General features: G+C 40.2%; 1 protein-coding gene across 1 annotated transcript; it reads right to left on the reverse strand.

Moving 5' to 3' along the window:
- Window positions 1-7327: 7327 nt before the first annotated feature.
- LOC138898556 (uncharacterized) lies at window positions 7328-7974 on the reverse strand. The gene is made up of 2 exons (XM_070184632.1): window positions 7711-7974; window positions 7328-7525 (listed from the first exon to the last, which is right to left on the reverse strand). The coding sequence occupies exons 1-2, from the start codon at window positions 7972-7974 to the stop codon at window positions 7328-7330; spliced, it is 462 nt and encodes a 153-aa protein (XP_070040733.1).
- Between the last annotated feature and the right edge of the window lie 4934 nt (window positions 7975-12908).

A 12908-nucleotide genomic window follows, 5' to 3' on the forward strand; every position in this document is an offset into this window, starting at 1 on the left:
GAGGCAAGAGTTATAAGGAGGATATCCATGCGAGCATTTGCAGATCCTTGCTCATTGAGCAACCTCTCCTTAAGGTCCTCGACCTGTTTCCTGAGATCATCTTTTTCTTTGGTCAGCCGAGCAACCTCTGCGCTTGGTGATCTACTAGAACTAGGTGCCTCTGGGCCTAACTGAGCTGGCCCTCAAGGATAACATTTCTTGCCTTCAACTTCCTTATCTCTTCGTTAGCGATATTCTGAGCTTCAATCAGTTGAGAGATAGTGGAATTGTTGCCAACCCCTCCTTTCCTATCGATGCACCCACACTCTTCCAAGGTGGTTTTGGAGAAACTCTGCTTGCGAGTACCCATGGGGGACTTTCCCAGGGGAACTTTGAAGAGCTCAAAGACTTTGGTGAGAAGAAACCCAAAGGGAAGTCCATGATTAACATCCTTGAAATATGCTACCTTTTTCATGTGCTCAATCATGATTCCCGGCAGATTTATAGTGGAGTATGCATCCAGAGCCTCCATGAGGAACAGATCTGCTCGTGATGTAATAGAACGTCTTTCTGCATGAGGGAGCAACACTTTGTTCACCATTTTGAATAGCAGGTGGTATACTAGAAGGAGGGCCCCCTACTGGACTGCATCATCCTTCAGAATGGCATTTCTGAAGTTTGAAGAGCAAGTCCCTTCAATTGAGGATATACCATCAGTAGGCACTCCCAAGATAGCTCCCAATACAGCCTCATCAATCACAAAGTCAACCCCATTTACCTTCAAGCAGATATTATCACCCTCAACAGTGAACAAATCGGCATAGAAACTATGTACCTCGGCCTCAAACACTTTGGGACTCTCATGTGTGAACAGATATGTCCACTATTGAAATTCACAAATTTCAACCAGTTGTCGCATTCCCGTCAGGTCAAGAATGTCAGGGGCAAAGGTTCAGCCCTAAAGCACCTTCTGTTTTCTCAGATTTTCCCATCCAACATCCTTGGTCACACTAACCTTGGCCTTTTTTGAGGAACCAGGTTCCTCATTGGCGCCGGCCTTTCTCTTCCATGATTTTCTTACACTTTTTCCTTTCTCAGCAGATTTCTCAGACACATAATTCTCAAACACCTTTTCAGCACACTCTTCAGCCACTTTCTCATCAGACTTGTCCACCTCAATGTTGCTAACTTCCATCACAATCACAGATGAATTTTTACCAGATTTTGGAACAATATGTTTTTGGAGGATTTACGTATCAAGGGACTGGGTTCCTCATCCACCTCGTCATCAACATTTACCATAAGAGTTTTAGGTACTACATTGTCATGTACTAACTTGCCACCCTTCATCAACCTCTTCCTCTTCTTTTCTTTCTTACTATTCTTCAGCACTGACTCAAGAGCTTTCTTCTTTTGCAGTCTAGTAGTGAGCCTTTTAGGAATGGGCGGTTGGGGAGTTGCCTTTTTACTCCAAGCACTAATGAAACTCGCAATAGCCACCTTATCATAGTCTTCTTCACTCCCTTCGTTTTCCTCCTTAACCAGAGATCTCATCTCGGGAGAAACAATGGTCAATAGCTCAGCATAGAAATGAGGAGAGGGAGCGAGATCAGTACTGACCTGGGGTTCTTTAGAAGAATAGGGAGTTTCATCCCAAGTAGGAGCATAGGGCTCCTCTTGTGTGGAGGGATCAGGTCCCTCAGGAAGTTCCCCAGTAGTACTATCTAGTGCCAGATTTTCGATAGGCACCAGTTTCCTTCCCTCCACCAGTAGACTATCACCTTCCCCCTTAGACCCATTTGTTTCAGACACGCCTTCATACTCACCAACTACACAACCCTCAACAATAATCGACAACATACTCTCTATAGCCTCTTGTACTTGTAACCCCAAAGTAAACTCAGAGGGCATAGGAGAAGCATTACTTGTAGAATCGGCAACATTCAAATCAGGGCCTAGAGTAGTCATTGCAGATGCATCACTGTTAAGACCCACTCCGTGTGGTATCTCAGAAGTTTCTTGCACTAGTAGACTAGAAATTTCCTGATTTTTGTCTCCCTCAACTGTATCTTCTTCGACCATATTTTTCGGCGAGGCAGAAGGAGAGGTCATAGCCACAAACTTCTTGGGAGTCGAGGTTTTACGACTCCGATGAGAACTAGTACTTGATTGGGTTGGAGAATAAATGGTGGGTGGTTGTGACTCTAACTCAAGGTTTGGACTGGGTGGCGTAAGGGTCACAAGCTCTATTACTGGTGCTTCAACAGATGAAGATGAAGTGGGGACGATGCTTGGGACATTTCTGGCTTCAAAATTTTCAGACATGGTAGGGTGTAGCGAGAGTTGATGGAAGAAGAGAGTGTTTGGTTGTTGACGAAAAAGGGGAATTTTGGTTGATGATGTGAACAGTTATGAAAGAGACCGTGTGTGAATTTATTTAAAAGGAGATGAGGGACTGGTTAGGAACAGGTACCAATTTCTTTGGGTAGACGAGTCGTTTCATAAAGGGTAAGATGCTTGGGTTCATACAAAAAGTAAAAGAAAAAGAAACTGACACATTAATGACGTGGCACCATTTTAGCCATTAAAAAGTGTTGGATGAGAGTACAGAGGAACTACTTACCTGTGTCACGGGAACCAGGTTCCCTGACAGATTTTGTAAATATGAACTTCATCCTTTGACCAAAATGTGATACCATTAGCTACTTGTGTGCTATGTAATCATCATACATGTCTACATGCAAAGGTATAGAGATGAGTTAGACCTTGCCAGAAAATACTTTTTAGCTAACTACCTGTTCTTTTCTTTCATAGCCAATCATCGAGGAACCAGGTCCTTAGCTTGATTTTATCAATCCAAGTGCCAGGCGATTCTTTTCAAAGTCCTCTCTACTCAGTGCTTTTCTTTGGTGAAGATATCTGCAATTTGATCTTCTGTGCTGCAAAACTTCATGCAGATGAGCCCTTTTTCAACATTGTCTCTGAGGAAGTGATGTCGCACATCAATGTGCTTTGTTCTCTTATATTGAACTAGATTCTTTGCCATGTTGAGAGCACTGGTGTTATCACACAGTAAGGGCACACAATCAGAAAACACACCAAAATCTTCCAGCTGCTGCTTGATCCACAGCAATTGAGCACAACAAGAAGCAACCGCCACATATTCAGCTTCTGCAGTTGAAAGAGCCACTGAGTTTTATTTTCTTCTACCCCATGAGATTAGACATGAACCCAGAAAGTCTTCCATGCCAGATGTGCTTTTTCTATCCACCAGATAACCAATATAATAAGCATCAGCATACCCGATTAAATCAAAATTGTCGCATGAGGGATAGTAGAGAACCAGGTTCTGTGTTCCTTCAAGATACCTTGAGATTCTCTTGGAAGCCTTCATATGAGATTTCTTTGGATTAGATTAAAACCTGGCACAAAGTCCCATACTAAAAACAATATCTAGCCTACTTGCTGTGAGATATAGGAGTGACCCGATGATACCTCTATACATGGTCTCATTCACAGGAGAACCAGGTGCATCCAAATCCAGACGAGTGGCAGTGGCAATAGAAGTATCAATGATATTTGAGATTTCCATTTTAAACCTCTTCAGAAGTTCTTTGATGTACTTTTGCTGACTTATCATTGTGCCCTTAGGAGTTTGCTTGACTTGTAGACCCAAGAAGAAATTCAATTCCCCCATCATGCTCATTTCAAACTCACTTCCCATATGTCTTGTGAATTCCTCACACAGGGAATCATTTGTTGCTCCGAAGATGATGTCATCAACATAGACTTGCACAATGAATAGGTTCCTCCCCCGTTTCTTCATAAATAAGGTGTTGTCAATTTTTCCTCTTGTAAAGCCATTTTCTAGTAAAAATTTGGACAATCTTTCATACCAAGCACGAGGAGCCTGCTTTAGCCCATATAATGCCTTGTCAAGTTTAAAGATATGCTCAGAATACTCATGACACTGAAAGCCAGGTGGTTGCTTGACAAAGACTTCTTCATTTAGAAAGCCATTCAGAAATGCACTTTTGAGATCCATTTGAAACAGTTTGAATTCCATATGAGATGCAAAGATAATGAGGATTCTAATGGCCTCCATTCGAGCAACTGGAGCAAAGGTTTCATCATAGTCAATCCCTTCTTCCTGATTGTCGCCTTGAACTACTAGCCTTGCCATGTTCCTTGTTGTGTTTCCTAACTCATCAAGTTTGTTTCTAAATACCCACCTGGTTCTTATAACCATTCTATCAGCAGCTCATGGAACCAGGTGCCATACACTGTTCCTCTCAAATTGATGGAGTTCTTCTTGCATAGCCGTAATCCAGTCAGCATTTTTCAATGCTTCCTTTATATTTTTGGGCTCAATTTGAGAAAGAAAGGCTGAGAAGGCAAGCCGTTTCTTGACTTTGACCTCGTTTGAATCCCTGAATCAAAAGGAGTGATCACATTTTCAAGAGGGTGTGAACTTTTGTGCTTCCTGTTAGACACCTGAATCTCATTGTGAGAGGGTCCAGGTATTTCTGATCGTGATCCTTAGTTGTCATGAGTTACGCTTCTCAACTCAGCATGTGGGGTTCCTTGGACAGCATCAACAACTCTGTTCTCAGCTTCAATTGTTGTTATTGAGGAACCAGGTTCCTCCGCATCAGTTGGATATACAGCTACATCATCATCATTTGATTCCTTGACTTGACTCATCATATCAGTCTTACCATTTGCCATGTCTATGACTTCACCAGGAACAGCTGACTGTTCTCCGTCTTGATCAATCTTATCATCTGAATCTTTCCCACAAGGATGGTAAGATTCATCAAAGATCACATGTATGCTTTTCTCAACACATTGAGTTCTCTTGTTGTACACTTTGTAAGCTTTGCTTTGTGATGAATAGCCCAGAAAGATTCCTTCATCACTTTTGGCATCGAATTTTCCAAGCGCTTCCTTGCCATTGTTGAGAACAAAACATTTGCAACCAAATGTCCTTAAATGTGTCAGCTTGGGGTTCCTCCCATTCAATAGTTCATACGGGGTTTTGTTAAGGAGGGACCTGATCATGTACCTGTTCACCAAGTAGCATGCAGTGCTGACTGCTTCTGCCCAGAAATTTTTTGCAATGCCACTATCAATCAACATTGTTCTTGCCATGTCTTCAAGAGTCCTATTTTTTCTCTACACAACACTATTTTGTTGAGGTGTTCTTGGAGCTGAAAAATTATGAGTAATGCCATATTCAGCACAGAATTCGTCGAATTTGGCATTGTCAAATTCTGTGCCGTGATCAGACCTTATACATACTACATTATGGCTCATCTTCACCTGGATCTTTTTCACAAATGTAGCAAATACTTGAAAGGTTTCATCCTTAGTTCTGAGAAACAGGGTCCAGGTAAATCTGGAATAATCGTCCACTATAACAAAAATGTACTTCTTTCCTCCTCTACTTGGCATCCTCATAGGTCCACACAGATCCATATGAAGGAGATCAAGTGGCCTTGAGGTACTAACTTCCTTTTTAGGTTTGAAAGAGGATCTGACTTATTTTCCTTTTACACATGCATCACACACCTTGTGATCCTTGAAGCTTGACTTGGGCAGGCCACGAACCAGGTCCTTCTTGACCAATTTGTTAAGCAACGTAAAACTTGCATGACCCAATCTTCTGTGCCACAGTTCAACATCATCATCAACAGCGCTCAGACAACTGAGATCCCCATTTTACAAGGACTCAAAATCAGCAACATAAATATTTTTGTATCTTTTAGCCACCAGAACCACCTCACCAGTCACAAGATTTGTGACCGTGCATATTTTTGACACAAATTCCACTTTGTTTCCCTTGTCACAGATTTGGGAACACTTAACAGACTGTACTTTAAGCCGTTCACATAGTACACATTTTTAATTGAGTGAGAAAGAGACTTCCCAATCCTTCCAACTCCTAGAATGTATCCCTTTTTGCCATTTCCAAAGGACACACTCCCTCCTTGCAGGGCTTTGAGTGAAAGGAAATCATTTGTGCTTCCAGTCATGTGTTTAGAGCAGCCACTATCCATGTACCATTTTTGGCTGCTTCCTTTCACTGCTCCCTGCACAAGAAAATCAAGGGTTAGATTTAGGAACCCAAACAAGTTTGGGTTCCTTTTAGTAAGGAAAAGGGTGAATCAGAATTCTTCTTGTCCATGCAGGCAATATACATTTTTTTTAGTAGAGGGACCAGGTTCCTTAGCAGTAGTTACCTTTTCAATAAATACCTTGTTTTTCTGTTGGGACTGAATTCTAGCCTTACAGTTTTCTTTAAAGTGACCAGTATTTCTACAATTAGTACAAAGTCAGTTATCAGGGACAGTAACATACTTGCTATGCGGATTGTAGGGAGTCTTTTCTCTTTGGAACCCGACTCTGTGCCTGTTCCCACCATTACTTGTATACATGGCAACAATTGCATCAGAGGATCAGGTCCACTTGAGAAATTTTTTGAGGTCACTTTTAACTCTCCCTAGGTCTTCTTGAAGTTTCCCGTTTCTTTCAAGTTCTGTACACAGACTAAATTTCACAGTTTGGAGTTTCTTTTCAAGCTTAATGTGTGCCTCACTTGCAACTTCCTTTCCCTTTTGGGTGATCTCATGCGTACCTTCCCTTTTTAGTTCCTCAATTGTTTCCTTTAGGTCCACGACTACTACTAATAAGTCATCTCTCTCATGCTCTATGTTAGCAATCTTTTCAGTTAGAGCTTCTTTATCATTTTTAAGCACTCAATGGTCTCTTTTAAATCGACCACGACAACCACTAGATCATCCCTCTCATGTTCTACTTCTCCTAATTCCACAGTTAATGCATTTTTATCATTTATAAGACTATGATAAGAATCAATTAAAATATTTGCCAAAGATATAAGCTTTTTTCTGAGAGTAGGACTTCAAATTTCTTTGAACATCTAAAAAGTTTACATCATCATCATCTTCTTCATCATCGTCCGATTTTGCCATCAGGGCAAAGATAGAGTCATATTCAGCTGCTTCACTCTCTACTGTCATCATGGAGATGTCACATTGTTCATCATCCTCTCCAGATTCGCTGGAGGAGTCTCCCCATGCAGCAAGATCTTGCTTCATAACATTGTCAGCAGCATCTTTTCTCTTGAATTGTTTGTCAGGAATCGGGTTCCTCTTGACTGCTTTGTCTATGTTGTGTTTGCACTGATCTTGCTTGAGGAGGGGGAAATCCTTGATTAAATGTCCTAGCTTCCCACACTTATGAAATAGGTCATAGACTTTTGGCTTGCTAGAGCTGCCCCTTTTTGGAATACCTCCATTTCTACGAACCATTTTCTGAAATCTTTTTGTCAGGTAAGCCATATCGGCATCCTCACCACTTGAGTCATTTTGTCTGTCTTGAGGACTAGGTTCTTCTCCCTTTTGGGCTCTCTTCTCTCATTATCCTTCTTTTTCTTCATTTCATAAGTTTTCATATTGCCAATGAGTTCATCAATGGTCAGCTTCTGCAGATCATTTGCCTCTGTGATAGCATTTACTTTGCTTTCCTAGGATCCAGGTAATACGCTGAGTATTTTTCTGACAAGCTTGTTTCTTGGAATGATTTCTTCTAGAGAATGGAGCTCATTGATGATAGAGGTGAAATGAGTGTGCATGTACTGAATGGACTCATCGTCCTTCATCCTGATAGCTCATACTCAGTGGTTAGCATATCAATATTCGACTATTTGACTTGAGTAGTCCCTTCGTGTGTTGTTTGAAGAGCTTCCCAGATCTCCTTGGCAAATTGACAGGCAGAAATTCGGTTGTATTCGTCTGGTCCAATACCACAGACGAGAATCTTTTTGGCGCGGAAGTTCTTCTCTATAGCCTTTCTGTTAGCATCATTGTATTCTTTCCTAGACTTGGGAACTGACACTGCTGGTTCTCCAATGGTCTTCATAGGAACAAAAGGACCATCACAGATGACATCCGAAAGTTCTGAGTCTTCAGCCATGATAAATTCATGCATCCTTGTCTTCCACCATCCAGAGTATTGGCCATTAAATCGTGTTGGTCTGTAGGTTGATTAACCTTCTTCAAAGTTTGGTGGAGCAGCCATGAGGATCCTTTCTAGGTGTTAGCCTGATAGAAAGAACCTGCTCTGATACCAATTGATAGAAACTAAGGATCCACCAAATTATATAGAGAATCAGGTTCTCTATCAGTTTCCACAGAACGCACGCACACAACAGTAAGTAAATGATACAGTAGAGTTTTACGTGGAAAACTCTCAGCTCACGGAATTAAAAACCACGACCTACCCTTGTATGATTTCAACTTCACTACTGAGCAAACTTCAGATTACAAACTGTCGTAACTAGGAATTAACCTCTTAATCCCTTACTAACTTGTAACAACTCTATTACAAGCCCCTTTGTAATAACTCTATTACAAAGCTTACAACTCGACTAACTCTAGCCAAGACACAAACACAGGGTTTATGATTTTACAAGGGTTTCCTACACAATGCTTCTAACTAAGCTAAGTAGGAATTACAAGTAAATTATTTTGACAAAGGTGCTACACAACTAAGGACATATGATGACTCAATGTAGGAAACTGGTCTTTCGTTATGTTGCTCTTTGTTCTTGACTCCTTGAATGTCACTTGCAAGTTGGCAATACACTTGAGAGAGAGCTTGATCGATTCTGAGTGTGCAAATGTTGTTTTTCCTTTCCTTCATGTTAATATTGCATAAGTGGCATCACTTGAGTGATGTAATCATGTTTGGTACAAAGGCATTCCCCATAAAGTGACTGCCCCACTGTTTATATTGTTGCGTGTGTGCAGAGGAACAGTTACAGTCACTTTATAGTTGTGGGGAGTTGACTGGTACTGTCAACAAGGGAACTAGTGTGGATCTGTTCCCTCTATTGTTTCTTGGACTCTGAGTGTTGGATCATGGCCCAGACTTGAGACTTGTTAATTTTGAGCACTTTGAAGATGTGGAGCAGGTTACCTATCTGGCTCTTAACATTAAGTTTGTCAGATCATCAAAACATAGCATGACACATAACTTATCAGTGATGCAGTTCGCTCTCATGCAAATTGAATGCAGTTATTCATTTATAAAGTTCATTTAATTTATATTTTTCAGGTTGGATCCTAGATATTTAAGAACTTCAAATTCATATTCTCTCATCGGCAATGTTTTTCTAAAGCATAGTCTGGTCAAATAATAAATTGGAAGTATATATCAAGACAGAGAGAAATTGTTATTTGTGTTCTGTTTTCTCTTTAGTTTATGTGAATTTGCTGTAACATTTTATTTTGTCTTATGGATACTACAATTGACGACCTATTAATTTCTTTCTTGCTTATTTCAACTTGATGGCCAACTTCATTTTGATAGCTTCAAAGTAAGTATTGTTTTGGAAAGAGAAGCTTGTTGGAAATAAATCCACACAGAAATAATATTCACGATAATAAACACGAAATAATAATGTAACACCGAGATACGGTAATTAACAAGAATAAAAGAGTTACAAGGACATCAAGATTTTTTACGTGGAAAATCTTTTTGAATAAGGCAAACAATTATGGCCCCGAGAGGAGCAACTGATATCACTATAGCAAGAAATTTTACACTTTGTAGGTCCGAGTAAAATACTCCAAAGACTACTACAACACTCAAAAGAAATAACCCTCTTTTGATATTCCCACCTTACTACAATATCGCTCACTCTCTATTTTTCTCACAGACTATTTTCTTATACCCTGTCTATGAAACCTCACTCTTCTTTCTCTTTTGTTGGTGTGTATTACAAATGAAGGAATACTTCCTTATTTATAGAGGTGAAGAACCTCTCAAAGACGTCATGGGTGACATCAAAAAATAGTGAACCAAACTTATCTTCCTTCCCTTTTTGGCTTTCCTTGCCACACAAATATTTGTTTGACAAACTTGAATTTGGACGGTGCAGACTTTGCCAAAGGAAGTTATCTTCCTTTCACATGGGATGGACCCATCAAATCTCCCCATCCAGTCCCATGCACCTGAAGGAGGTATCTCCAGTTTCTCATATAGAGCTCATTCCAACAAGTTCTTTACATCGCTCGAACTTGTCTCTTGGTATCGTCTCGGTCAACATATAAGTACGATTTTCACTCGTGTAAATCTTTTTGACATGTAAAGATTCGTTCTCCACCTGCTCATGAATCCAATGATATCTCATATCGATATGCTTTGTTCTTGCATGGTACATAGAGTTCTTGCTCAAGTCTATTGCACTTTGATTGTCACAATAGACGACATACTCCTTTTGATGCAATTCCAGCTCTTGAAGAAACTGCTTGAGCCATACCATCTCCTTGCCATCTTCTGTAGCGGCAATGTACTCTGCTTCAGTTGTTGAAAGTGCAACACACTTCTATAATTTAGACTGCCATGATATAGCTCCCCCTGAAAAAGTAAATAGATATCTATTAGTGAATTTTCTTTATCAGTATCACCGGCCATATCAGCATCGGTATAGCCCTTCAATATTGGATCTGATCTCCCAAAACACAAGCATTCATCTGAGGTTCCTTTTAGATACCTAAGTATCCACATCACAACTTCCCAATGTTCTTTTTCAGGATTGTCAAGAAACTTGCTAACAATACCGACAGCATGAGCAATATCAGGTCTGGTACATACCATTGCATATATCAGGCTCCCGATAGCAAATGAATATGGAACTTTAGTCATACTTTCTTTATCTTCCTTTGTTGTAGGACACATTGTCTTGTTCAACTTCATATGACCAGCAAGAGGCGCGCTAACTGGTTTAGCACTCATCATGTTGAAGCATTTAAGTATACGTTCAATATACTTATGTTGTGACAACAACAACTTACTATTTGTCCTATCTCATATAATCTACATTCCTAGAATTTGTCGTGTTGGACCCAAGTCTTTCATGTCAAATGACTTGGACAAATCTTCCTTCAACTTGGCAATCAACTTCTTGTCTTGTCCTACAATCAGCATGTCATCCACATATAGCAACAAGATGATAAAGTTATTATTAGAGAATTTCTTATAGTATACACATGGATCTGAAAAAGTTTTTGTGTATGTTTGACTTCTCATGAATGAGTCAAACTTCTTGTATCACTACCTTGGCGCTTGTTTCAGCCCATAAAGACTACTTTTCAACTTGCACACCATGTGTTTATTCTCCTTCACCTCAAAACCTTCAGGCTGCTCCATATAGATCTCTTCTTCCAAATCTCTATATCGAAACGTAGTTTTCACGTCAAACTGCTCCACTTCAATATCTAGGCTAGCTGCCAAGCTCAAGATTGTTTGAATAGAAGTCATTTTGACAAAAAGTGAGAAAATATTATCAAAATTAATACATTTCTTCTGTTTGAAACCTTTTACCACCAATCGAGCTTTGTGTCAGACCAACTTGCCGTCTCCATCTTTCTTGAGCTTGAAGACCCACTTGCACTTGAGCAGTCTTTTACCTTTTGGAAGTTCAACCAGTTCGTATGTATCATTCTTCTGTAGAGAATTCATATCTTCTTGCATGGCTTCCATCCACAGGATTTGTTCCGGGTGAGATAGCACCTCCTTGAAATTCTCTGGCTCCCCCTCATCAGTGATGAGGATATACTCCGAAGAAGGATACCTTGTGGACTCTACCTTCTCTCTTTTAGATCTTCTTAAAGGTTGTTGTCCTTCTTCATGTTGTTGTTGCTCTCCTTCTTCTTCTTCTTGTGGACTAGGGTGCTCCCACTGCTCAGTAACCTCTTTATCTACGCCTTCCGTGTGCCATTCTTCACCTGTGGAAGGATTACGTATAGGTACAGTAACAAAGTTAGTAACTGTACCATTATTATTTTTGGTCTTTGTTGATTGATCACTATCAATCCCGACCACATCTTCTCTGAAGATCACATCTCTGCTTCTGATGATCTTTTTCCTTTCTGGGTCCTACAATCTGTAGCCGAACTCCTCATCTCCATAACCGATGAAGATGCAGGGAATAGCTTTGTCATCCAGCTTCGTTCTCTGCTCCTTCGGCACATGTTCAAAAGATTTACATCCAAACACTTTCAGATGGGAGTAGGACACCTCTTTGTTAGTTCAGACTTTCTCTGGAATGTCAAATACCAGTGGAACTGATGGACTTTTGTTAATCAAGTAACCGGCTCTGCGAGCTGCTTCACCTCAAAATGACTTAGGTAGTTTTGCCATTTTGAGCATACTTCTCACTTTTATGATAATGGTGCGATTCATCCTTTCAGCTACACCATTGTGTTGTGGGGTTCCAGGAACTGTCTTCTCATGTCTGATTCTATGGCTTGAGCAGTACTCTTCAAACGTCTTTGAAGTATACTCTCTTTCATTGTCTGTCCTAAGACGCTTTAATTTTTGACTTGTCTCCCTTTCCAACAGAGCATGGAATTTCTTAAATACTTGAAATACCTGGTCTTTGGTTCTCAAGAAATAAACCCACAATTTTTGTAAAGCATATCAATAAATGTGAGAAAATATTTCTTACCTCCCATTGATTCTACATCCATTGGACCATAAACATCAGAATATACTAAATCAAGTATATTCGATTTTCTTTCCTCTTGTTTGACTAACGTGCAGGTAGACTCCACATTGGCGGTGCTACAAAAGTGGAAGAAAGCTATTGGATGGACATTGGTGGATATTCGGGGAATAATCCCCGCATTTTGCATGCACAAGATTAATTTGGAGGAAGATTCCAAACCCTCCATTAAACATCAAAGGAGGCTAAATGAAGCAATACAAGAGGTGGTCAAAAAGGAGATCATCAAGTGGTTATATGCAAGGGTTGTTTATCCCATTTTCGATAGTTCGTGGACCTCTCCGGTGCAATATGTCCCAAAGAAAGGGGGCATGACGGTGGTTACCAATGACAAGAA

The sequence above is a fragment of the Nicotiana tomentosiformis genome, chromosome 9, assembly GCF_000390325.3.
Source record: "Nicotiana tomentosiformis chromosome 9, ASM39032v3, whole genome shotgun sequence".
Taxonomy (NCBI): Eukaryota; Viridiplantae; Streptophyta; class Magnoliopsida; order Solanales; family Solanaceae; genus Nicotiana; species Nicotiana tomentosiformis.